Here is a 27,298-nt window from a genome sequence, read left to right on the forward strand (position 1 = left end):
CCTAATCTAATTGGTCGTTAAAGAAAACGAATATTTCAGTTATTCATTTTAGTTCATTTGTGTCAACAACTCTCAAAGATTGGGCATGAAAATACAAAAAATGACCAAGTGTGTATTAACAATAAGTAATCTAATAGTAAATCTTGCTACTTATTGGCACCGTTTTTACACTTACTATCACAGAATCTATTTATTTTGAAGTACCTAACATTAAAATTTTTTTGACGACTTTCTTCGTTTTCGAACACATTTCCGAAATACTTTCAGTTAATACTGGCTTGAAAAAAATATTAATTTTATTATCAAAGAAAATTGGTCCTAGGCTATTCGGATAACATTTCCCTCGCCCTTGAAGCACAATCAAACAAATCCAGTTTCTTTATTACATAATTTTATTTTGCGATTTTTTGTATCCCCTATATGTTAAGCCCCTGGGTCGTAGGAGCGCAAATTTCAAGGGGACGCCGCACAAGTACGGACAGCGGAAAATATATTTAAAGCAGATAACCAACGGGAAAAAATGACCTCTCGGCAATAATAACATTAATAACAAGCTTAACTTCAAGTGTTTGTACATCGAAAGAATGTGACGTAGAAATTGGTTTGATTTGAATGACTTTATCTGCTCAAAACAGAGGACTAAAATTATTAATTGGGCCACAATCGAACAAAATGTTCTGAATATTATACTTCTTATTTTATCATTATTAAAAAAAATGTTATGACCTCATCAATATAGCTAATACACAGCGCAACAGAGAAAAACAAGTGGCATTAAACGTGCTACCTGCCGGTCGGCGTGTGTAAACTACAGTGGCGGCTGGTGGGTCAAAATTTCGGGTCGGCCAAATATTTTGAGTCTACACCTTGGTGTTATATATTTTCGTAATGTATGGCTGCTACTCATTAACCACTGACATTTTACGTGCCAGGATGTACAAAACATCTCAAATGTTTCGACCTGTTAAAATAATTTTTTATAGGAAATTGACAATGTCAGTTTGATTCCAAATACTATTAATCCTTAATTCTACTTGTTCTGCTTTATCATTAATTGAGAACCACCGAAAACATTATTTTTACTGAGTTCCGCGTCGACCGGCGGCTATACGGCTTGCCGACCCCGGACATCCACAATTAAATAATAATAATTAAATAATGACATGCAGTTAAAAAATATAAAAAAAGTAATAATAAAAGTACCAACTGTTAACTATCTTCATTTACATTTATTTATTTTTAATGTATATGACAAATTGTCAAATAAATTAATTGAATAATTGAAAAATTAAAATGATTTAAAACTTTAAATTCGTTTCTGAAATATCTGAAAACGCTTAGATGCTAAAAATACAGAAAAAGCGCATTTATGTTGTAGCTAAGTTATGTACGAAAAATAAAATTTTAGATAATTTAATGTAATTTTTTTCGTTTATTATTCATACACAGAAAAATGTATTAAATCGACAATTATTATTTAAAAAAAAATAGTATGCACTGAAGAACATCGAAGCCGTTATTGTTTTGTAATTTGGTTAGCTATCTTAAATATTAAGCGTTTTAAAAACTAAATTCGCGTTGCTGGGTACGGCGAAGGAGTATTTCGCCGGACCTGGCACAACATACGTTCCGCCAGGTCTTTGTCTACTACAGTGTACTAGACAAAGAGAACGATGAAACCGTAAGCTGCTACGAAGTCGAAACATCGAGCATAATGCATTCCTGGGTACGGCTTGCCGAAATCTCGCCGGCAAAGCGTGTTCATCAGCATTTAAAATTAGCAACAAATGCTTTATTTTGTACCTACAATATAATAAAATATATTTTTAATATATATGATCTATCCTAACGTACATTCAAACTTTATTTCTTTTTTTATTTTCTAATTTCAACGCTTACTAAGTATTTTAAAATGACTGGTACGGCGTGGCCGACCCTGCCGCCCCTGACCAGCCGCCCCTGGTAAACTAGTAGGTCACGGACGTTGATTTGCTAATAGTGGCAAAATGTTATTATGAGTGCAAATTTTCTTGTGAACATTTGGCGGTTTAACGAAAGAACTCAAAACGGATTCGCACACCATAAATATAGGAATATATTACTGTATAATATATAAATCATTTTAAGATAAACTTCTTTGAAATGACGTCATCAAATTGTTGCTTGGGATCATTAGACAAATTTTGGTAATGTTTTACCATCAATATGATATGATACTCCAATTATAATACAAAATTTGGCAATAATCGGTCCAGTAGTTTCGGAGATTATGTGTCTAATATAAATCAACACAGGAGACAGACAGACATGAAACTGGCAAGTCGACCGATGGACTCGATTACTTTTTTCTTCCTTAGCTTGTGCTTATTATAGATGTTATCTAAAGAAGCATGCTACGCGTGTGTTTCAAATAAGTTTTCCTTAATAGAATTTTGTGATGACGTGTTCAACCCTATTATATAAATAAGTATGACATCAAAACACGTGACCTCCTCTGGTGTCGTTGGAAACGTAATAGTTGCGTGTTGTCCATTGCGTCATAGTGATGGTGGTTTTGATATTTGACAGTAGACAGCGCTTTAGAGATTGTATATTTTGACAACGGATGGCGTTTTAGAGATTTTGAATTGTGGGTGTTGGTGATTCGGTTTAGAGGTTTTGGGTGATGACTTAACAAACCGTGTTCTTCAACTCGACAACGTCGATAGAGGCGATTTCAAATGCAAACTTTTGTAGGACGCCAAATAAAGCTACACTTAACTAACTCTGACAGTGTATCCAGAATCGTTAAACTCCACAAACTCAAACAATCACTCAACATTCTGACATTACACTGGTCTTTTCTATGATTTTTTCTTTAGAATTTTGCACAACGTCCTGGTATTAGTCAATAAAATCTTGCTTCAAAAATGTTTCAAGCTGCCCTGAACGACGGGTCACAACTGCTCGTCTTCGATCCTATGGATAAGTTACTTCTAGGAGCTGTGTTTTTTTTTTTTTGAAAGATAGAGTGGCAAATTTCTGAAAACTGGACTCAGCTCCATATTTCAATATGAGGAACCTTGATCAAAGTTTCGTTTCTTTCCCATCTTTTCCTCTATGTGACTGGTCAATAATAATATTGTCTGAAGTGAAATGTTTATTGCACACAGCAGCCGATGATCCTAGAATCCACTGTTGTCTTGGAATCAAACGAAACCAAGCTTCTCTGGACCAAGACATCTTTAGGAAAACCAAAAGTTGAAACAAAGCATTTCGTTTAAGGTCCAGTTCTTGTATTTACTCTTCAACATTTTAAAACATTCACTTTTGTAATAAACATTTTTTTTCCATAAACCTAATAAGATACAAAATATGAATGGATTAATAAACCACAAGTACAGATACATGTTATTTTATCAAAATTAACATGATTTACTTCGCACTCCTCTGAGATGACGTCATCTGAAGGATGGTCGGGATAATGAGACAAATTTTAGTTAGCGTTTTACCATAAAAACGATATTCAGTGTCCACGTAAAGCTTATTTAATCTAATCAAATCGCCAATGGATGACAGACAGACCAAAGACCGACGGAAACGTGATAATTAATTTTTCCCATTATAGAAACTGTGAAGCTTTGAAAAATCAGAATACTTCTCTAAACCAGGAAGTAAAAAGAAGGAAACAACAATAAATTTAACAATAATTTGAAAAGTATGTAAAATGGAGAACATCTCATTAAAAACAGAAAAATCACAATTTGCACATTCAAACCAGACAACTGTTATACCTCTTGCATATGATTTTTTTTTTCAAAAATTTTTCAAATTGCACCACGTAGCAGACAGGAAATCGAGAGACCTACGTTTTCATAGTATAGGGGTTGTGGAACGTCGAGAAATTATTAATTTAACCATTCACCAAATGGACTCTATTAAATTCAACCCAAGCTTAGACTCGAAAAGTAATGAAAGTGATGGCAGCCAATTACGGAATTAACTCCCAAATATATTCTTCTAATTTTAGAGTTCTAAATCACTATGAAATCAACCAATGAACCTTGAAATGGGACTGCACTTCTGTGTACAATTTTATAGATTGTAACACATTAGCTAGTGTAGCACAGATTTACTTTTTATAGACTGCTAGGTACTTGAAAACCATCATAGTTTAAGTTTACTCGGTAAGGTTTCGCTCAGCGAACCTCCCCTGGGTGCTATTTGGAACTCAAACTCCCATATTTCCTTCGATAAAAATGCTAACATCACGATTCATGGCCGGGGACAATGTTTATTGTAAAAACACTTCTAGGACATTTTTTTAGAATTTTAAGAATTACTTGAAATTTAATGTAATATATTTTTTACTATGCAAACTGTTGAAATGAAGCATTATATTTTAATCACCCCCATGTTTAATATTTAATAGCGAATAGAGCGCTTTTGACGTGCAAGAACATTTTTCAATTCGTATTACTAAAGGTTTATTTCTTGGCATGGTTTTTGGCAGAAAAAGTAAAAACAAAACGCTTTTTGAGCAAAAAAATTAACCGAATTTTTTTTTTTCATTGTGTTAAAGGAGAACTTAATTTTTGTTTTACTGTAGCTAGAAATATTAACCTAAAATGACAAATTAATCACAGTGACACTTTTATATTAAAGCATACTATTATTGGACTAGCTTTAACAGATTTCCTACCTCAAAGGACTTCCTAGGAGTAACGACTTTATTTTGAACAAAGTTTTCTATATAACTTTCAGCAACTACTGATAACTTCCATCCTCCTTTTTCTTTTATGGTAACTGCCTTGTCACCAATCCACTAAAATCAGATTGCTTCATCGCTTTTATCTATTTTTTTTTTTAATACAAATGTATGATTTTCAACAACTAAACCAACATAAAGTTGGTCAACTTGGTGATAAATCACGTACGTTACTAAACACTAAATACACAGAATTTTTTCATCTTAAATATTTTTTTTATATTTTTTTTATTTCTTACCTTAACAGAGCAGAAAAGTGGTGTATGTGACACTTGTTGAAAGCCTTTTGTTGAACTAAAACAGCTACAGTCTATCGTTTTTGTTCAAGAAAGGTCTCTTTTAACACTTAATATACGTGTAACTACTGCGCCGTCCTGTACTAGAAAAACAAAGCTTCTTTCTACATTGTTTTAGTTTTAATTTTTTTTTCGTTTTTCAGGTAACCGAGGATTCGAAGCTCCTTACGCTGTTTTAGTGTTTGTTCACGGAGAAAGCTTCGAGTGGGGTGGAGGCCACCCCTACGACGGAAGCGTGCTGGCTTCCTACGGACACGTCATTGTGGTTACCCTAAATTTTCGTCTTGGCATTCTTGGTAAGTTTGAAGGAGAATAATGAAGTGTGCTATTTTCTTAGCAAGTATTTAAAGCCAAACCTAGAGAGAACTTAGTCCGTAATAAAGCAGATTTCCACCATTCATATTAATGTGGAAGCGGAAGCTTCCACAACGTGTGTGCGTTTTAAATCTAATTAAAAGCCAAAAATTCGAAACGCTTCAAAATCAGAACATTCCCAAGATTCCATAACCGGCTGGCTTCATTAAGCTGCAAATTAAAACACAATCTACTCGACTGCGTAAACAAACTATGAGTTTCTGATATCTCGGGAATCGGTAGAATTGCCAGACTCCATAATGCCGTGTGTGCTTAAAACATTAGAACTGTTCCTGGAATTAAGTTCCTTAATATGATTTATGCTTTGGGTAATTCGATGAGCGAGAAAGACAATCCTTACAGCAAATAAGTAAACTGAGATCGCCTGTCTGAGCGCATGTTTTCCAACTCTGCTCCGGAATGTTTTCAGCACAACGCTGAAAGTAATCGTGCGCTCAAAAGAATAAAATCGAAAATTTAATATTTCACTAAAACCCTCTCGCTAGATATCGTTTCGTATAAGGATCTTATTATTTTTTCACAGTTTGCTAGTGCGGTTAGATAAATTAAATCCATTCCATGCATTACAAATCATATAAAGTGCTACGAGCAAATAACAGACGATTTGTAAAATCCGTACTACATCTTTTACGTCAATCACAATGTGGGCGTCCCGCAAATTTTCACTATTTTGCTCTTTGAAAATATGCAACCAACGAATCCTTTCAATATTCCAATCACGAATTAAATTTGCATTATTGCGAAGAGGTTTTCTTTGTTACTCTGAAGCATTTTCTTTTTCTCATATTATCCTAAAATATTAATTTCTTATTTTTGTTTCTATAATTCTCTTATTTAAATGTATTTTCATATTTGGCGATCATTTATCTTCCCACACAATCCATTTTTCCATTAGCATAGTTTGTGATCTGTACAATCAATCAAATTTTGCCTAAATTAGACACTTACTTCTCCTGCGACTGTTGGGCCAGTCATATATTTGCTTTTTTTTTTGTTCCAAATAACATTAACTTATATACCGTTATCACTCTTATTTATTTTTTTTTACTTATAATTCCGCCTTTTCCTTTATTTTAGCTGCAAACGATTACAAAGGCAAAACGAGTCGACTACAACGAATTTGTTGACAGATTCACAAGCTCTTTGAATGAGATCCTCTATTTATGCTAATTTTTTAAAATCTTTTTGTGAGTAACGATGAAATAGTTAAATAAATACAAGTCAAGCCGAACTAATCATAATTAAATTATATCTACGGTAAAATAGGTCAAATGCACGATAATTTATATGAAACTTATTAACTAATAACTGTATTATAAATTTTTCAACTTCTAATTCAGATTCGGGGATTCATTACTTACTAATCCCAGATTTGCAGTTTTGCAGAGAAAAGCTTTTCTACGTTTGAGGACGACCTTTATATTAGCTGGGCTAACAAATCGACCACTGTCTCGAGGATTCGGCGTCACAACGAATCCAGAATTCACGAAAAAAGGGAGTTTGCCAAGTTTGAGCAACATTTGTTTTATAGAAGAAAAGGCAAAACAATACTTCAAACATGCTGGCATACAAATTAATATTATGGCTAGTTTCTGCTTTCTGTAACAAACATTGATCTAAGGTTATTTAAACAGAACTTCTCTCTTTCTCCTGAAGTACAGTCGAAGAACTCTTCAAAAATCATAAAATTTAATTTTGCGAATTTTAATTGTTTATGATAACCCTTTTCAGTTAAAACACAAATATGTGTGGACTGCTATAAAGTCCAGGTAAAGAATCATTCTATACGTATGTTTCAAGTGAGTTTTCAATTAACAAGATCTTAAAATAACATCATCAACATTTTAGCAAGGGCAAGTTAGGTAGATCAAGTTAAATTGGTACAGTGTAATACCAGCAGGGAATTTATTAACGAAACATTGACGTACGTCATTAATAATTGTGGAGTATTTCTTGATATTTTGAAACATAGTAATATCACCCTCATATAGAAAAAAAAGGTGAAGTAAATTTACCATCAAATTATAAGCTCAATGCAGTATTGTCGTTCATTTAAAAAATTTAGTGAAAAACTCAACGTTGTTATAATACAAATGTTATTGTAATTCTTTAACATATTAAAAAGCCGAGAATGCAAGTATTGATTTGTTGTAGATGTATTATACTGAAAATTGAAAAGTTAAGCATGATCTTAAACCTGGACGTGGAATGTTAGAGTTAATTTGACATAATAGATTTCGACAATCTAAATACCGTGTATCAATTTATATTCAAATATTTGAGCTGCATAAATTCATCTAGGTGCTAAGAAAGACTCATTATTGAACTCATGTAATAGTTACTCGTGAGGGTAATTGTGACACGGGTAAATGCGGTGTTTAATAAAATACAGATATTTCAGAAATTTATCATAATCATAATCATTTATTGTCCTACATATCTCTCCAATTATACAGGACAAAAACTAAACCTAAATCTAAAATTAATATAAAATCTAGAAAAAGGTAAACTAAATCTAAATTAGATAAATAATTTAAATCATATTACAATAATTGTAACCATATTATTCTCAAATATTTGTAAATTAAAATTATATCCAATCTACTTTATAATACACCACAAAAGATTACCCTGCTTTTATGAATTATTGCATTAACATTTTCTACATATACAGGGTTTCTATAAATGATTATAGGGTCGAAATGGGTCATGGATGTGTGCCGCCTATCACTTTATGCGAATGTTCCTAAATGCCCAAGGGTTCATGACAGATACCAGACGCATCTGTGTATCTGGTTGCCTAAATTCTTTATATCTTAAAAAAATAAAACTAATTCATTACAACCAAAAGAAAGAAATTTATGGTAGTTAAACGTCGCAGTAAATGTTGAAAATGTTCACCATTTTCTTCAAGGCACATATTCACTCTTTTTTTAATTTCTAAAATTTTCTGTAACAACATTTCGTTAATGCTTTGAACCGATTGCTCAATTTCATGTTGCAACAGGAACTCCTGACTGCTGAGACAATCTTGTCAAAAATGTTTGTAGATTCTGATCGAGTCATCTCAAATCCACAACACCTTCCTCAGATACTGAAGGTTTTTCAAATTTCCCTTTGTAGACACTGCCAGTTCGACACCTCAAATCATCAACAACTTCCTCAGATACTGAAAGGAAGAGATTTCCCTTTGTTGAGATTGCCAGTTCGAACAAATCTGTTGATTACATCTTGTCTAATGTAAGCCGCTAACGAGGTTTCTTGAATTTACAAATCAGGGTATGTAGCCAGATATTCTTGCTTACAAACAGTTGCAGAATGCACCCACTCTCCGTTTACGAATGTCCCATTGCGATAATAAGACATAAGAATGAAGGTCTATCTTGTTCAACAGAATAAACGATTTTCGCGGTCTTCGCTTCCTAGCAATAAAACAAAATTTTCGTACGCAAGCACCACGAGTTTTGAAAACGACGTTAGAACAAGAAAAGCGATGACTTTAACTGACAGGTTTCAAATGACAGTAACGACAAGTGTAAACTGTCATAATGAGGTATAATTTCAACGAAGCCGAATTTTTGAAACTCATGGCCAACTATGCCCTTAGAATCATTTATAAAAGCCCTGTTTATCGCACTGTACACAAAACGCGTTACAATTTTTGGAAATAACACACATCGGGGACTTACATTAGTGCGATATTGGAGTAAATGAAAATGTATTGGATGACGAAAATTTAGACGGGGCACTTAGAAATTAACTTGTTCTAAAGTTGTCATATCATCAATGGCACCATGAATTAATTTATAAAGAAAAACTGTTGACTGCAGGATTCTTCATTGTCTTAAAGATTCCATATTAAAATCATTTAATAATAAGTTTTGATCTATGACGCACAGGATACTGAGAATAGCTCTTATAGTACAAAAAATGTAAGAATCGTCTTTGTATATTCTCCAACAAAGTAAAATGATGAGCATAATGCGGATAAAAGATTAGTGAACAATATTCAAGTTTGGACCGCACAACTGCATAGTTATACATTTCAATTCAAACACAATGTCAAAATATTTACACTTCCGAAATATGAAAGCAAGAACTTGAAGTGCAGAAACAACAATTTCATTGATATGCTCTCGAAAACTAAGTTTGCTGCCGAAAGTTACACCCAAATCTTTAACTGTTTCAAATCGCAATATAACCTTATCATTTACAATATAATCATGGTGAAGTTCTGACTTCTTCTTAGTAAATGATACCACCACACATTTATCCTTGTGCAGAAACAACAATTTCATTGATATGCTCTCGAAAACTAAGTTTGCTGCCGAAAGTTACACCCAAATCTTTAACTGTTTCAAATCGCAATATAACCTTATCATTTACAATATAATCATGGTGAAGTTCTGACTTCTTCTTAGTAAATGATACCACCACACATTTATCCTTGCTTAAGTAAAGCCCATGATGTACTATAGATTAACAAGATGTTCTACATGAGGCACAAATATAATTCAGCATCCACAATAATTCCTAAATCTTTAAACTGTTCACATCTTTCGTGCTCTTTTCCATTTATGGTGTATCTGACAATAACATTCTTTTTTTTTATTCTACCAAAGGACACAACCTACACTTATCCCTATTATACATATCTCCAAGTAGTCACCAAAACACTTCTTATACAAGATATCCAAATCAGATTTAAGGGCAGCCTTTGATAGTGTTTCTCACAAACTGCTTGATAAACTTGAAATATTATGGTATAAGAGGAGTTTGCCTGAATTTATTTCAATCTTTCTTAAGTAATAAAACTTGGCAAGTTTTAGACAGTCAAAAATTAAAAATTATAGGAGTATCTCAAGTGTTCGTGCTAGGGCCTCTTTTGTTTCTCTTATACATCAACGACTTATCTGATAACGTATCTAATGTAAGTATGTACTATAATGTAAGCACAATTACACAGCTTTTATCAACTTAAATCAAGAGGCGTTGAATTTCATCAAACAGGTAAATGATTGATTGATGATTTATTGTTATTTATTATTATTAATACTAATAATAACAGTATTGCAATCTGCAAATTTACGAGAAAATTGGGTGAACAATTCCTGATTTGATAAATAGAATAAATTCATGATCATGAGGGATTATAAAAACTATGAATTCATTGATAAACCACAAGTATAGAGCCATAATTGTTTGCATATTTTAGATAGGGTCTATTCGGCAAAATTTTGAGATGACATCGATTGTTTGACAGAGGATAAACGAATAAATTTAATTAACGATTTACCGTGCTTGCGATAACCTTAAAACATTTGTATGATTTGAAAGCTTTTGTAACATTAAAGTTAAACTGCAAAATGTTACAGAATTTTGATTTTTTTTTCAAAAAATTTAGATATCCAGGGTAAAAATTTAACACGGTTTTATAAACGACAAATGCAAAAGTAAGTTATTTTATGAAATTTAAATAACATTTACTACTGTATATTTGAGAATGTCATTCCGTCGTTGGTGAGGATGATTAGACAAATTTTAGTTAGGTTTTTAACATTTACACGATATTCTTAACATTGTTATAACATTTCACAACACTCGGTTCGTTAGTTTCAAAAAGATTATCTACTTAGTAAAGATCGACACAAATGGGACACGGGGCCAGACAGACGGAAACGGGGACCTACGTTTCGTACTCTAGGAGTAACGAAAAACTCTAGGAGTAACGAAACGTCGACAAAACATGAAAGCCGCCACAATAAAGTGCTGCAATCAGTCTAACTAATTCAACTTTAGTTAGTAATTTTAGACAGAAAGCACGCTATTAGAAACTCTATCCAATTAACAAATGAAATAATTATCAAAAATGAAGTTACATGTTTAGTTTGTCTACGCTGTTTGTCTTTCTCAAGTATATTACACTTACAAATTAGTATTTAAAACAATAATTTCAAGTTATTTGTTCTTAAAAATTAATTATATTAGGTACAAACTTTTTTAAAACGGTCACTGTCAGTCACAAAAATAAACATAATGTTTCGTAAATTTTGATACCTTTTCTGTCATAAATTAAATTTCGTGATGAGATTTTTTTTCGTATAGTGAGTTTCCTAAATAATTAGTGAAAACATAATACTCATATGACCTGCAGGTAAAGTCGGTCGTTGGCAGCGAAATGATTCAACATTTTAACAACCTATACGAAAATAAAAACAGGAAATACTTCCAGAACTCATTACAATTTAGCCTGCTAGCATCAGTACCAGAATGAAATGTTATAAAACTCAACCTTAATAACAAAATGAGGGAAACAGTTTAATTAAAACTCTATTGTACTGGTATCGTATCAAAAGTTATTAGGAGTAGTATTTTTCTAGCGAACACATCCGAAGGTAGTATTCGATTCGTTTTCTTCTTTTATTAGCTGGAAATGATACTTGCATCCACAGAATCCGCGGTTGTTGCAGCCATTATCCCCCGGCAGGGCAGGAATCAATATAAACTCCTCATGTGAGAATCTCCGAACAAGTGAAATCTTAAAACGAGCTGTATATTAAGCACTACAAGTAAGAACCAGTTATTAATGCAAGTTGTGTATGCTCAGGGGCTTATGCAACTTATCCAACATGGTACTTGTAAAGTGGAAACTAATTTATAATTCTATTCAGAGAAGAGGGGATGAGACTGCTAATGCTCACTTGTGTCTATCTCGCTGGGAACACATAATATACAGCATACACATACACAAATTTTGTGTTATTTGGTAGATGATATGGGATGAATAGTAATTACAGTTTTATCTATTGAATGGATTATATTTGGTTCTCTATTTAGTTAAAATTTTAAAACTGAGCATCGCAACAATATAATTTATCAGCACAACAAACGCGACATTTGGTTTCGACAAAACGAATAAAAACATGACTTTGTACAAAGAGGAACTCATAGCGTTGCAGGACTCATAAATATTCAGTTTCCAATGATGATTTTTAACAACCGTATTCATAAAACAAACAATGATTATTTACAATAGAAAGATAATACCGGCGTGCGGTAATTTGAACTCCGGTAAAGGTTTACCGATGGCTCAATCAAAACTGAAACCCATTTTTCATGGTTCATTATTTTTAAATGATCAAACCGTAACGGAACGGTTGCCGTTTTGTTATTTCCCTTTGACCTCAATTCATTCAATTAATGAATGCCTTTTCGACCTATAATAGGTATATAGAAATTTTACCTTAATGGTTTACTTTGTTGCCAATTTAAATTTTACTTCAACAAGGGAAACAAATTTAATATTTATGACGAATAAAATACAACGGCTCGGAGAGGGGTTTTACGGCATTTGTGTTGCATGCAAGTTAACGCAAATGCGTTTTGGGTTGAATTTAATTACTTCTAATATGAATTACTTTGTCTCACTTTCGTGCGGAAAATTTTCTAATCGTCCTGAAATAAACTCTCTTGTTTTTTCTCGCTTTTCGTTTTGCAGCCTTTCTAAACACAGATAAAAGTGAAACGGTAACGCAGTAGTTTTTAACGGGTTCTAGTAAAATTTAATAATACCCAGGGGCTGCAATGATTAAGCAATGGAAAATACTGGTAACGATGCCACACAGAAAACATTCAAAATTGATTAACAATAATTATCATTTTGTAATTCAAAACATTAATACATATCTATAATTAGGGTATTCTTAGAAAGAGATCCACCCCAAAAATCTCAAACTTGATAGACATCCTTATTATGGTTTTCGCTCACAAAGTTAGCATCACCAGGATATCCAAAAACTAAAATCTGGCCATACAACTATGTGTATCTAAGGTGTTGGACCACACCGCCTTCCCCATTCTACACGCCCTTCATCAAAAATTAGAGGAAAAGACACTATTTTTGGTTATAAATATTTCTAGCGACCGTAAAATGTCTAAAATTTTTGCATGGTTAACTCTTGCTTTAAACAAATTTGCTAATTCATGAATATCTCAAAAATATGTTAAAAAATCCATTTAGGTATACTATTGAAATGTGTTCTTTAAACTTACTCCCACTAACGTTCTGCTTTATTCAATATATTTTTGATTACAACTTTTACAATATTTTGAATTTATAAATCCTCCACTCATCCTTTGGTCCTACATATCCTTCCTGTTGTCGACAAGGCTTTGTGGGCTCACCCGAGACGTGTAAGCTGCTTTCATAACGAATTCTTTGGAAAATATTTCTAACCCGCGTGAGCTCGTCAAGGTACCTTTTCTCATTTGATACAAAATGAAGAGCGGTTCTTCTGTTGCAAACAGTGAACTAGTGTATTTTAGAGACACATCGAATTCTAACCTATTTTTATTTCTAACTGCAAGACTGAAATTTAAAACCAGTTTACTTCTCTTTTTTTCGTTCGGATTATATTTTCCCTTATAAATTTATTTCTATAGCTAAAAAGTACTTTTATAAAAAATCATTAAAGTGTTATTTACTGAAGGCACCCAATTTGTCTGCTATCTCGTCACACTAGAAACTTTTTATACAGAGTTTTCCAATGCTTGTATGATCACAAATAACCAATTTATGTAATTAATGGGCAAACATTTTGTTAAATTCTGATTCTTTTTTAACATAAAACCAAATAAATAGTAAACTCAGTGACCGTCAAAGAAATTAATATTTGTATTATTTGATATTGAGTTGTCTCACTGATAAACTCCCAATACAATAAAACATAAAATTCTCTTTTTGAGTAACTTCTCGGATTTTTACTACAATTTCACAATTGCGTTTCTTAGATTTATTTTCAATAATAATAATTTCACACCCATAAACTACCCAAAAATTCAACTCAATTAATAAACAGTGTTCAACTAGTTCACGAACGTTTTAATTTATGCATTGTAATGAAGTCATTAATTATTCTCTACGTCCAGCAAATCTGGTTAAAATTGCTTTATTTTGCTAGTAGGGTTTAGTTGCTCGACCTTGGACAAAGTAAAGTTTTATTTTTAGCATTTTAGTTTCGTAAACAGCCACTTCATTACATAAAATGCATATAGATTTATTGCAAAGAGAAAAAACAGTTTTTTTTTTTTTTGAAAAACTGTCATACTTCAGAAATTATTATTTCGGTAAACTGCATTTTCAGTACAACACATTCTCGCTCAAAACTGCCTTCGAACGCGATTTAACTGAAGCAAAAAAAAACATCTACCTGACTATAAAATTTAGAACAACTCGTCCTCGCGATACAAAGATATCTAAAAATACATTTTTATTAACGAAGCAACCATTTATCACAAAAACTTTAAAAAGATAATGCATTTCTGGTATCGATACGCAGATACTGAAATATTTGACGAAGGTCGTGCAGAACCCCAAGTTTATTAGGAAAATTTATGACCAACGATAAATACGCGGACCTTATCTTCTCCTTTTCGCATCTTGCCTCAAAGTTTCCTTCATATAGAGTTCAAAAAGCGTGTTTTGAAAGCCCATGCAGTATAAATAAAAGGCTACACTTAATCAGTCTTACATCCACAAGTTAACCTGAGCAGGTTTCCACCCTGTATGCACAGTGTACCCAAACGAATAATAAGTTTTATTATTCCTTCGTATGGAGTTTCGGAGATGGTTCTCATTATTATTTCCCGCAAAGCAAATATTTTCTTAACATAGAAGAATGATATGAGTGCAGCGATTGTATTACCTCAGCCAACTCTTACATCAGCACGATGACTTTTAGATGTCACTTCGTATATTCGATGATTATTTTTACAAATTCTTTTAACAAGATTCAGGATTTACCCCTAAAAAGGGGAGTTTTCCACCTTATACATACTACTAAATTTTAAATATAATTGTGTTATTAAAGTATACTAAGACGTGGTGTCAAAATCTAGTATTAATTTTTTCTGAAATTGATTCATCAACAAAATTCGGTTCCATTATTTTTCAAAAATGCAGTTGCCTGACATTTTACCATATTTTTCAAAAGTATTAAACAGTTTATTTCTGCATGTTATTTTTAGCATCAAATGAGTGTAGAATAACCTCTGGGAATTAAAAAAAAAACAATCTAAGAGAAAATTGTTTTACACGTGGCTAACCATAAGTAAATATTTTCATAAAATATTAATACAACGTATTCCCTTTTTTCCGTGAGAAAATATTTTACAGGTAGGTACTTTTCACTTATAAAGCGTGCACGAAAGCTTAGATTTTTTTAATTTCCTCGCTAAAATTGCATGCAACCGTCTTGCGTATAAATAATGCAGCTGTAATATTTGAAATGGATTTGCAGTTCTTGGAACGGTCAAAATTGGAGTGATTACTCCCGCGAGTCCGGCATTAATTTTTTGAATATTTACGAGACGAGATTTTATTTTTCAAAGAAATATGGGTTGTCATGAAACCATCGCATTCGATGAATTGCAAAGTGAATTTCCACTTGAATTACGAGGCACGTAAGGGATTTTGGAAGCGTTAGTAGACCTGTCGACGCCACTTGTCAGAGCGTCTGTCAGGGCGTCGCTCGACGCCAACTCTGCATTGATCCGACAGGTTCTAGCTAGAGCTTCAAAAGCTGTTCTGAAACCCTTCCGTTTACCGGTTTCAATATTGGCATCACACATTTTGCTTTCAATATTTTCTAGCCTGTAAAGCGATATCCATCTCACAAACACGCCGGGACGCATAACAGTTCTATAGCAATGTTTGGATGTAAGGCCCTTTTATATCTATCCGATAAATGCCCGCGTCGATAACCGAACGATTACAATACACAAAACAAAAACTTGAGGGAAGGCATCCGCTAAATCAGATTTTTAGTATCTGCAATGTACGGACTTGTGCAAATAAATTTCCTGCATTCTAGTTAAGCACTAATCGCAGAATCAAATTGGAAAAGTCCCAGTCTCTCTTTCTCTCTCTTCTTTTTTGTTTCTTGCTCTATGCTAGCCGGATTTAGCAGCGAGCTGGTTGACACAGATTCGTAATAATGTACGCATGCGAAATTAGCTTTCAGTGTAAATTCTTGCATTCACCACCAGTTAGAACGTAAAATAGAGTTTAGTAAAAATTAAAGGTTTCATTTTCTATTAGAAACTTGACTTTTAGAACATAATTCTAGAGTATTTACTTTAACCGCCACATTGATGATTAAAAAGATATCAAGATGTCTTTCTAGTTAGCGACTGTCTTAATTTAAACTAAAAAATTATGCTGCAACACCTACACGTTATTCCTTATTCGGTTTGAATTACGTTCAAATAACTGTTAAATAAACCGTCCAATAGCTGTAATACCAATATCATGATTTTAAAATTAAAGTTCATGGCTTACTTTCGACTTTTTTTTCGATCATGCAGTAATTAAAACTCGATTTTATTGTGCTTTTGAAAAAAAAAAACCCTCAAATATTTGTCGAATGAAAATGACATGCCAATGCGAATTGTTTACAATCTCACACAAGTTTTTTTTAACAATCACTCCAGGAAAATTTATTTTGTATTTTGTATTATGCAAAATTAGGTCGAGCGCTAAAATAACTCTCCCACTCCTCATTAGCATTGAAGTTCAGGTCATATAACACTAGATTTTTCTTTTTGTTCTTATAAACTGGAAAGTATAACACTATATAAAATAAAATTGAGACATTTACTTTCCGTCTGTCTGTCTATCGTCTGTCGTCCCTCGTCTGTGTCGATTTATATTAGACGCTACTGGACCAATTGCTGTCAAATTTTTTATGTATATAGGAAAACATGTCAATTTTTTTTGTAGAAACAACATTTAAATTTTACAAAATAACATACATGTAGCTTATGAATCCGCCTTGATTTTTTACCCAAGATATCCAGATTGTCGCACAAAAATCCAAATTGCATCATCACATTTTATATCAGTATAAGAGCAATGTTTGGTAAACTCGGTAGTCGTGCCCTAAACATTTTGGATTACTGATGCGAAGGTCGCTGGTTAGATTGGTTCATGGGTTACAATTTTTTATTGATTATATCAACAACAATTCACCCCATTTTCTCGAAAATTTGGGAATACAGTTGCCTATTTTTAATAATAAAAAAACAAGTATTGTGATAATAATATTTTACTCTCCCCTTCTGCTTGTGGAGATAAAATCATAAAATCAGGCGGTTATTGCGTGGTCACTAAGTCGCCACCGGATTTGTTGGAGGGGCGAGGGAAGTTCTCTTTGAAACAACCTTCTACCAAATTTTACTTCTCGAGCGTAAACTAAGGAAGAAGGACGATCTAACAAATGGTTACTTTCATGTTTCCTCAACGCTTCATGACGCCCCTAGAATACTAAAAAATAGGTCTTCAATCTCCGTCTGTCTGTCCTGTCGTCTCTGCTAGTCCTCGAAACTACTAGATTAATATTTATCGAATTTTATATGTATGTTACATCATGTAAATGATAAAACACTGAACAAAATTTATCTGATCATCCCCACCAACAATGTGATGACGTCAGATCAAAATTTTTGCAAAGTAAAAGTTATTTAAATTTTATAAAGTAAAATACTCTCACACATGTAGTTTATGAATCGGTCTTGATTTTTGGAAAAAATTAAAATTATGTAACATTTTACAATTTATGCTCGCAACTGCAAAATCAAATATTATGAAATCTTGCACACGTTTTAAGGTTATGGTAAGCATGATAAATCGTTAATCAAAATTTATCCATTTATCTCCTCCCCCAAAATTTATGATGTCATCTCAAAATTTTACCGAATAAATTATGGATATACAGGTGGATCACTAAAAGCCTACGTTCTCAATATTTCATTAGTTATTAGAGATGTAAAAAAGTCACATGCCAAACTTGTACAACTTTTTGAATAGTATACATTACAATAACCTTCGAGCATACAGAGTGTTTTGATTTCAAGCCATATTCCAAAATTCTGCTTGTTAAATAGAATACCCTATATATTTTGACATACTCTCACTAACCTGTTTCTAAGCTTTATAACCACAGTTTACTTTCGAAATTTATGTGCGACGTTGCCACATTATTCCAACTGTTTTTATTTTTTCAGCAGTACCAATATTCACAAAAAATCGTTATTTTTAAGATTTGTTTTGCGGTATTTTTTAGAGAGATAAACAGAAGGTCACACTTTTTTATGATATCAACTAAATAAATCTTTAATATACAGAATATTCACAAAAAATTTAACTTTACAGTTTTCAAATATTGATATTTCAGTTTTTTAATAGAACAGCCTGTATTTTATTATTGCATCTTACTCTATCTGTTGTCTTTCTTTCACTATGTCAGTGTATCCTTACAAAAATAAAAAATCTCAACAATTATCAACCTTAAATACGGAATAATACAAGATGTTCTATTTAAAAAAAAAAGAAAAACAAAATACCGACATTTGAAAATTATTATAATTTTTTTTTTAAACCCATTGTATATTAAAACTCAATTTGATTTGTTCCACAACAAAACCCACATCTTTATTTATCTGCCCACAAAATGTTGCAACTCGGATTTTGAAAATAATCGCTTTTTATGAACCCTTCTATTGCTAAAAAATTTCAAAGAAGTTGAAATAATTTGACAACGTCGCATTAAGATTTGGAAAATAAACTATGGTTGCAAGGAAAATGCCAATCAGGTTATTCTGTCTGAAAAATTAGCACACTCCATATAGTGAAAATGACTTTTGTATATGCTGCTCGAAGAAATGTGCAACTTTATTGGTCTTAGACTTTTTTTCTATTTCTAATAATTAATGACATATCGAGGAACTCGCGCTTAGTGACTCACCCTGTACATTATGTCTGTACTTGTTGCTTAACAATGCCTTCATATTTTTTAGAATTAGTTATACAGGGGTGACCCAAACAATTATATAATAAATCAGGCAATTTATTTTATTAATCCAATCTATAACGATTTACACCATTTTGACGAAAATTTGGAAATGTAGTACTATTATTATAAGCACTAAGCAGTACACTATACCTATCCAAATTGATATATCTATCCTTACTAACATATTGATGACGTCATCACAAAATTGCATGATGGAAAAATTCGCTTAAAATATAGCATGCTTCTTTACTTTTACTTCAACACTACACACATACTTATTTTATTTTAACTTACAGAAGTTTTCGTCAAAAAAATAAATAAATGAAACCGTAAAATCAAATTTTCCGGAAAAGCTGGATATATTTCAGTTCAAAAATTCTGTCTAGAAATAGCCTTAGACCAATTTTTTTTGTTAATCTAAGTTATAAATCTGCTTCTGCAGCCTGAACTCGTATAATAGATAACCATTTTAAAGTTTAAACTTCAATTCCTCCTTGAATAAATCCGGTAACTGACTAAATTCTCCTCGTCCTAAATTTCGTTTGTCCAGAAGTTTTGCAACAAATGCAGAAATTCAGTTCATCACTTGGCCTTGCAAATTTATTTAATAGAATTAGTTAAATATATCCGTCAAATAAACTATATTATGTGATTATCAGTAAATCAAGTTGTCCCGTAAAGTATTTTATCTTAGATTTCTAAGAACTGTAAATGTATGAAACTCAGTCAAACAGGCAATTTTTGACAACTAATGAATTTTGTGAAACAATAAACGATTAATTTCTCCATTATTTTCTTAACAAAGTTGTTTAAACAGTCTGTTATTTGAGGAATAACTTTTGCTTTGTTGTGTAAAGAGATAAGAGATACTGTTTAGGCATGCACTAAGATTTTTAGCAACTAAAATTTTCTTATATTTTCTCAATAATTTCGACATCTTCTTACTTTAATAGAACGCTCTTCAACAAAATCTTAGTTGCCCAAGGAAGCGATATCGCCCACTTTAGGAATTAGTGATCTAGCTGATTAATCAAGAAGAGTGAGCAACAAAAAACACGATCAAACACAGCCTTCGATTTTTTAACCTTTGTGTTTGTTTTTTCATTTTAAGATCAAACTTTCATATTGACGATAATAAACTGAAAAGACAAAACTTCAAGAAGTTTGTATTGCTCTGTCGGTATCATATAGAAAAACTTTATTGATAAGTGAACATTTTCTTTTGAAGTTATTGTGCTTGCATATATTATACATATTACCATCCGTAGGTGTTTACACACCAATGTTTTTTAGGGAAAAAAAACAATATTTAGGCGCGACTACATTTTTTCAAATGAAAAAAAAATACTCTTAATGAAATAACAACGTATTACTAACTGTATCTGACTAGACATATATATTTTTAAATAAGGCCAAATTGTAATTCTTTCGTAAATTTTGGAGCATGACTTAATATTTTTGATTCAAACTTCGAGGTAAAATTGCTGTGATATATTTTTCTCTTAGAATTAAACGTTGATTGGCGTTGCCTTATATTTTCACATGATGTTATGCTGACATTTTGTGTAGAAACAAGTGTTTTTGGTTTGACAGAATAAATCTCCACTTACCACCCTTATAATGCAACTAGACCCTATAATACAGTAAACCTGCGAAGGTTTCTCATATTATTTATTCGTTACAACACAGACTAACATAACTAATTTATTAAAACAATCTTTTTTGGAGGGGAGAGTTAAACAAAATAGTAAGTATATTTGCTACCTATTAAAATTTATATAGCTTACTTAAAAATTTAGTGTTGTCTAAAAAACTACTTGGTGTGCAAATTCACTATGTGATAATTAAAGTTTGAAAAAGCAATAACTTGAAACGCCTTCGATCAGTGTGTATATTACGCCGCCGCCTACGCCACCGATCATTGTCAATTTTTACGCCACCGGCACCGAAGTCTGAGTCGACGCCCACCTCTCCTTATAATATGTTGGTGATTTATTAAAATTATATCGAAAGAAGAATTACCGTATAAAGTGAAAGCTTTATTTATTTGTATACGTATTTACATTAACTAAATAAAAATTCTGTGAGACATAACCAACCAAATTCAAAATAGAAATTTGCAGTGTTTTAAAAAACTGAAAGCTTTCAACCCAAAAGCAATTATAAAAAGAAATAAAGCAGCTATTACTTTTGATTTTAAGGTTCTAAACGTTGTTTAAATGAGCTCTGCCACTTGTGATGCGGAAACGAAACATCTCGAAATCTAGATTTGTATTTACTGACTTGCGGTTTGTATATTTATATACCGAAGATGTTATCTGTAAAAGAAATTACATTTATAAATTCTGAAAGTATGTTATATCCTAAATAAGTTCTCATCCCTCCATTTAAAGCATAAGGATCTCCATCTACATTTAATAAATTCTTTAATTCATCAAACTGTAGCAACCTCAGGAGCAGGACCTCAGAGTCTGCAAAAAGAATTGAATCATGTCCAACGACCCCGTCTTAATAAGGATTGCAAATCACCGTCATTGATCATCTGAGCTGTAATTCTCGGAATGACTCCAGTGCTCTCAGCTCTTTGGACATTTTTCTTCCTTATAAATACAAATGACAAATAGTGTCGCTAAAATCGTCAAAACACGAAACTGTTTTTAAACCGTCTCCAACCGTCTGACAAATTCCTAAAAAAATATCGATCAAAATCAATCAGTGTTATCATGGTCATCTCAAAGTAAATATTTTCTCTTGCTGCCTTACTGAAACGGGAATTGTAACCAAATTTAACTGACTCTGTTTTTAGAGTACCAGTTATTATTTGCTTTTTGTGATAATCATTTTGTCAAAACGTGAAAACTAGCAACCCTGCCATACCATACTAACAGAGCCTCAATTATGCTTTTACCCTCAAGATTTTCTCTTGAAGAAGTCAGTGCAGATAACATAATTCATTGTATCTAATACTATATATCGTTAGAAATGGATAGCAAATTAACCGATAGTCGACAATGATATCATCAATAAACTTTGCAACTCTGCAATTAACATTTTCCTTTGAAGCAAGTAGGCTTTCCTCTCTAATTAACTGAAAATTTTTCTACAAAGCCTTCAGCGTTTCGGTGCCATAAGATGTAATGTCATATGCCATGACTACACCAACAATAATATCACACGAATGGTGATTTACATAGACATTAAACAAAAACAAATTTATTTGAGTTTCAATTCACAATCCGTCTTTAAGCGAAGTTTTAACACTAACAGTGTTGACTTGCCGTGACTTTATATTCAGATTAAATTATGAAGTGCAATTGGCACTGCTTATTATTTAAAATAACTTCATTAATGTTTGTTGAACTTTGCAAAATTGAACTGATTTGCAAAGGACATTATTATCTTAGTTCCGTTTGTCTTTTAATACTGGCGCTGCTTGAGAGGTATTAAGAGCAAAAGAGAATTATCGTTAATTTTCTGCGCAGCGATCATAACGATTTGAACTTATGCAAGTTATTTCAACTGCAAGAACGCTATAGAGCGAAAATAGGTATTAATCAGTAGCATTTAATCGTCGTCTGGTCAAGAAGCCGTCTTGACAGAGCTCCTAAATTAATTACTTTGGTGAAATGAATTTGCATTGATTTCTACTAGTTTATCCAAAATCTACTACAGTGCAGAAGTTGAAAACATATAAATACGACAAATGTCCAGACTGTTCTCACATGCCAGAATTCAAACAAAATATATAAACTTAAACCCTTTGAAATCTTAAAATTTCAATGGATGCGATGATAAATTTTTATACGTAGTAAACAAATAGGTTTTTCGTAATGTCACTTTGAAAATTATTAAAAAACAACAAATCCAATGTTTTTTGAGTATATGTTAAAAAAATTCATGATGGACTAACTTTGGAATCATTCTTAAAAAAATTGTAGCCTAACACTAAAATGTGAAAAAAAAACAGACATTTAGTTTGCAATTTAATTATTATAATCTTTAAATAATGGATCTATTTTCAAAGAAAATATTAAACAAATATTCTTTATTGCGTATATCGTAAAAAGTTTGACATACAAACACTATTTCACAGAATTTTGAAAGTCATATTTTATGCTTCGAATACTAGCGTCTAAATTTCGGGTAAACTTTACGTCTTTTTTGGTGTGATACGCGTTTTGGTCCTTCTCTAACTTAAGCGACGGTTTTTGTTCCCGCACTGATGTGCTGAAATATAATCGTTTTGACAATAGTAGATCATACATCGACAGAGAGAGAGAAATGTACGATTTTTCCTGAGGCATATATACAATTTTTTGCACTCGCAGACTCCTCACAGTTTTTCAACTGATAAAAGGTGATATGATTAATAAAGTAATAATCATAATAGCGTTTCGATCCTATGTCATGACAACAAAGAAAAAACGTTATAAATAATGAGTGCAATTTTTTTTTATCAAAATGAAAAACGAGGATCCGCCAGAAATTCGTGATACTGCTAAAGCTGCTGTACTGAATTTCTTGCCTCCTAAATTAAATATGTTTATGTATTTCTCTCCCTAGGGAGCAAATGTTCTATTTCTCTCCCGATTTTGCGGTCATAGAAACCGACTTCTACTCCCGCGAGTGCAAAAACAAACGGTTTCTTTAGCAAGGGTTCTTCCCGATCTTCTCTGGGGTCTTGATAAAATTTCTTTTTCTATCACGAGTCTTGCACTTTTCTTGCCATCCAGTTATTTCCATAGAATTCATTCTGAATTCTGGTACGAGACCAACTTTTTGGCCACACCGACAGACTCTTTACTTTTTCACTCCTAAATGTGTGATCTCTCAAATTTTTCTTTTAACTGAGCCAATTTTTCTTCTTCGCTATTTGCATAATTCCTGTTGGTGACTGTGATAAATTTCAGTCCATCTTACTATTCTTTTTGTATGCAGCTGATCACCTTGTTACCCTTAGATTTACTGTATGTTATGAAAGTTACTAATTTTTTTCCTGTCCTTCACTAAATCTGAGCAAGTTAATTAAATATAAAATTAAATTTATACAGTGTGATTTTTTTTAACCTGAAACTTTCAAATATCTCAAAAAATAAGGGCTCTGCGAAAAAGAGTCCAGAATCAAAATTTAATCATGCCGAGAGGGAAATACATTAGGGGTTAAGTTCGAAACCTTAAATGGGAACTACAGCTAAAAGTACGTATGATTTGTTTGCACATTTTTTTTTAATTCGTAATAGATGGCGCTGAATCGACTAAATTCAATTTTTTTCGATTTCTCACCAAAACACCACGTTTTATGTAAATACCCGATATTCATCGCCAAAAAAATTTCAAATAACTTGGAAATTGTTACCTGTAGAAAAGTAAATACCTGCCGAATAAACTACTTTTAGCATAACCCAGGAACATCGATGTGGACGAAGTAGTTTTCTGTTCCCCTCAGGGTAGTAGATTAACATGAGTCCCCGTACCGCTCACGTATCAGGGTGCTTGATTTAGGTGAGTTCTGTCGCCTCTCACCTATCAGGTTGCTTGATTTATGTGAGTCTCTTCGCCTGATCGCCTCTCCCTTGTCAGGGTGCTTAATTTACATGATTTCCCTCACCTCATCATATTTCAATTAAAGTAAGTGCTCAAAATCATGGCCTTGGAATTCAGTGCATGTTGAATGTGCACTGAGAAATGTGTCTGCTTGAAGTTCGGGCCAAGCATTTCTCAATCATATTCTCACGAGTCGTTGGTTCTTGTTTGTAAATTTTGTCTTTGAGATCGTTCCACAAAAACAAATCTGGCGAACTACGATTTGGTAATCTGGCAGGCAATTTATAGGACCAGCTCTACTATCCAGTGACCATTGAAACCATGATCAAGTACTTCACGTGCTACTATCGAATAGTGTTCTGAACAACCATCATGTTGAAACCACATGTTCTGTTGCACTTCTAAGCTCAAGTTTTCAAGTAATGTTGGTAGTTTATTTTCCAAACTGCCTCAGTACATTTCACCATTCAAGTTGCCTTCAATAATGTAGCAACTAATTTTTGATTATTTACAATGAAAAAAAAATTTTACTGCAAACGTATTGCAGAATTGTATGCATAGATTCTTAGGATAAATAAAAAAAATAACTTCATTTATTACAGCATCATCTGTCATGAATCTAAAAAAATGTTTTAGACAAACCCTACGTACTTTTGGCCGCAGAATCCGAATCTGTAATAAAAATTTGGGGTTCCGATTTAAGATTTCAAAGTTGCCCCTCGCCCCATGTACAAAGAGTGGGGAGGGGGACTAGTTTTCTTACACTAAACTATTTCCTCCAGGGAATGATTAAATTTTGAATGGGAACATTTTTTTGTAGAGTGCTTATTTTTCGAGATATTTCACGTTAAAAAAATCACCCTATAAATTTATGTTTGTGGTGCTATTTTGTTCAGATACCGCAATATTTCTGGAGAAAAGCATAATTTATTTCAAGATAAATTATTGTGTGTAAAAGTTTCTTAAGATGTCTGGAAATAGATTTTCTTATTTATAATCCCGGCGCATCCACAATTTTTTGTGAGAAAAAAAAATTCTCAGCATCACGAGTCTGTGCCTATTTTTCTTGTATTTTTTCAAATAACCGAAAACAACATTTATAGACGATACCTAATGTTGGGAAATCGATTCGAAAGAAGTCATTTGTTTTGCTTAAAATTTGTGTTTTCTTCAGTATTTTGTTCCGATTTCAAGATATTTTTGGCTATATGCTAAATTTATTGTAAAATAAATATTTCAGATCAGGATTTGTATTTTTAATTGTATTCTTCTTTGTTGCGACGCCTTTACTAAATTTATCAATAAAAAAGGTGCTTATATCGGATCCAAAAAGCATATTCTGAGAACAACAAATATGTGCCTAATTTCGTGCTACCACTTAAAATAAGAACGGAAAAATTTAGTACTCATAAAAATCAGTGGATGAAGTAGAATAAGGATTGTCCATTTTGGAAACTCATACTGACCAAGTCTAAAGCTACGTTGTAGAAAAGTTCTGAACAAAATAAAGTTTAATTGCCGATAATTTTGTAAACCTAATATTTGAAATCGAAATTAAAAAAGGCAAAAGGTAGGATCCTTCCAAACTGATTTTTAACTTTGATTTCAATTTTACCTCAATTCATTAATCAATCGCATTTTGACTTTAAAAAGTGTCACATGAAACGTTCCTTTCCAAATTGGCAGAACCGATATTATTGAGGAAGCAGCAATTGTGCGTGAATCAATTTTGGCTGTCATTTCAACTTATAATAGTTTAAAATGTTTCAAATACATGGGTGTATGAGCACGAGCAGGGCTGTAAAAATTTGACTAGCTAGCCAGTAAAATTTTTACAGGCTATAGCCAGTTAAGTGACATTTTCATGTTGAATACAGTGACTTGGTAAACTGATGTTTACAAGTGAGGAACAAATAAATTTTTTTCTGTAAATATTACAAGTTCAATGTTGATCGAGAGTTATTTCGACCCACGTACTTACGGAAAAAATCCGCAAAATTTGTTTTGAGAGTAAAAGCTGTTATTTTTAACATTTACTAGCATTTAAAGCATTGAATACACATAGGACAAAAATGACAAAAATAACGCAGTACTTTCAAGGCTAAAGTTACGTGTACGCTAAGAGATCCTATGACATACCATGGAGAAAAAAATCATTTCCTTCAAGCGACAATCGACCGAAAATTGATGAATAAGTACGACTTACGAAAACGAAAAAATTCTTTAACCCAAATAAACTTCAAAAATTTGCACAAAACAATCTAGACGGCAGGAATCAGTGAACTATAATATTTATATAAATGAAGACACTCACCAACCCGTACAGGAGACGGGAGATTCAAGTCTAATTGGTCACCTATCCAAGTTTTAACTTCAGGTAGCCTTCCTAACTCGCATGATGGCTAAGCCGAGACCATAACCCTACAAAATAAAATAAAATAAGTAAAAGGTCTTCCATAAATATTAAAATGAAAACTATTTTAAAA

General features: G+C 32.4%; 1 protein-coding gene across 3 annotated transcripts in view; it reads left to right on the top strand.

The window, feature by feature from the left end:
• Positions 1–27,298, top strand: part of LOC135122558 (neuroligin-4, X-linked-like) — a 399,568-nt gene that overhangs the window by 273,176 nt on the left and 99,094 nt on the right. For all 3 annotated transcript variants that reach the window (XM_064046822.1, XM_064046821.1, XM_064046820.1), the window contains exon 4: positions 5,187–5,339. In XM_064046822.1, coding sequence (XP_063902892.1) covers positions 5,187–5,339 — 153 coding nt within the window. The remainder of the gene's footprint in view (positions 1–5,186; positions 5,340–27,298) is intronic.

This window comes from Zophobas morio, unplaced genomic scaffold (assembly GCF_036711695.1).
Source record: "Zophobas morio isolate AGI-343-1 ecotype UQ-CSIRO unplaced genomic scaffold, CSIRO_AGI_Zmor_V1 ptg000005l, whole genome shotgun sequence".
NCBI classification, from domain to species: Eukaryota; Metazoa; Arthropoda; class Insecta; order Coleoptera; family Tenebrionidae; genus Zophobas; species Zophobas morio.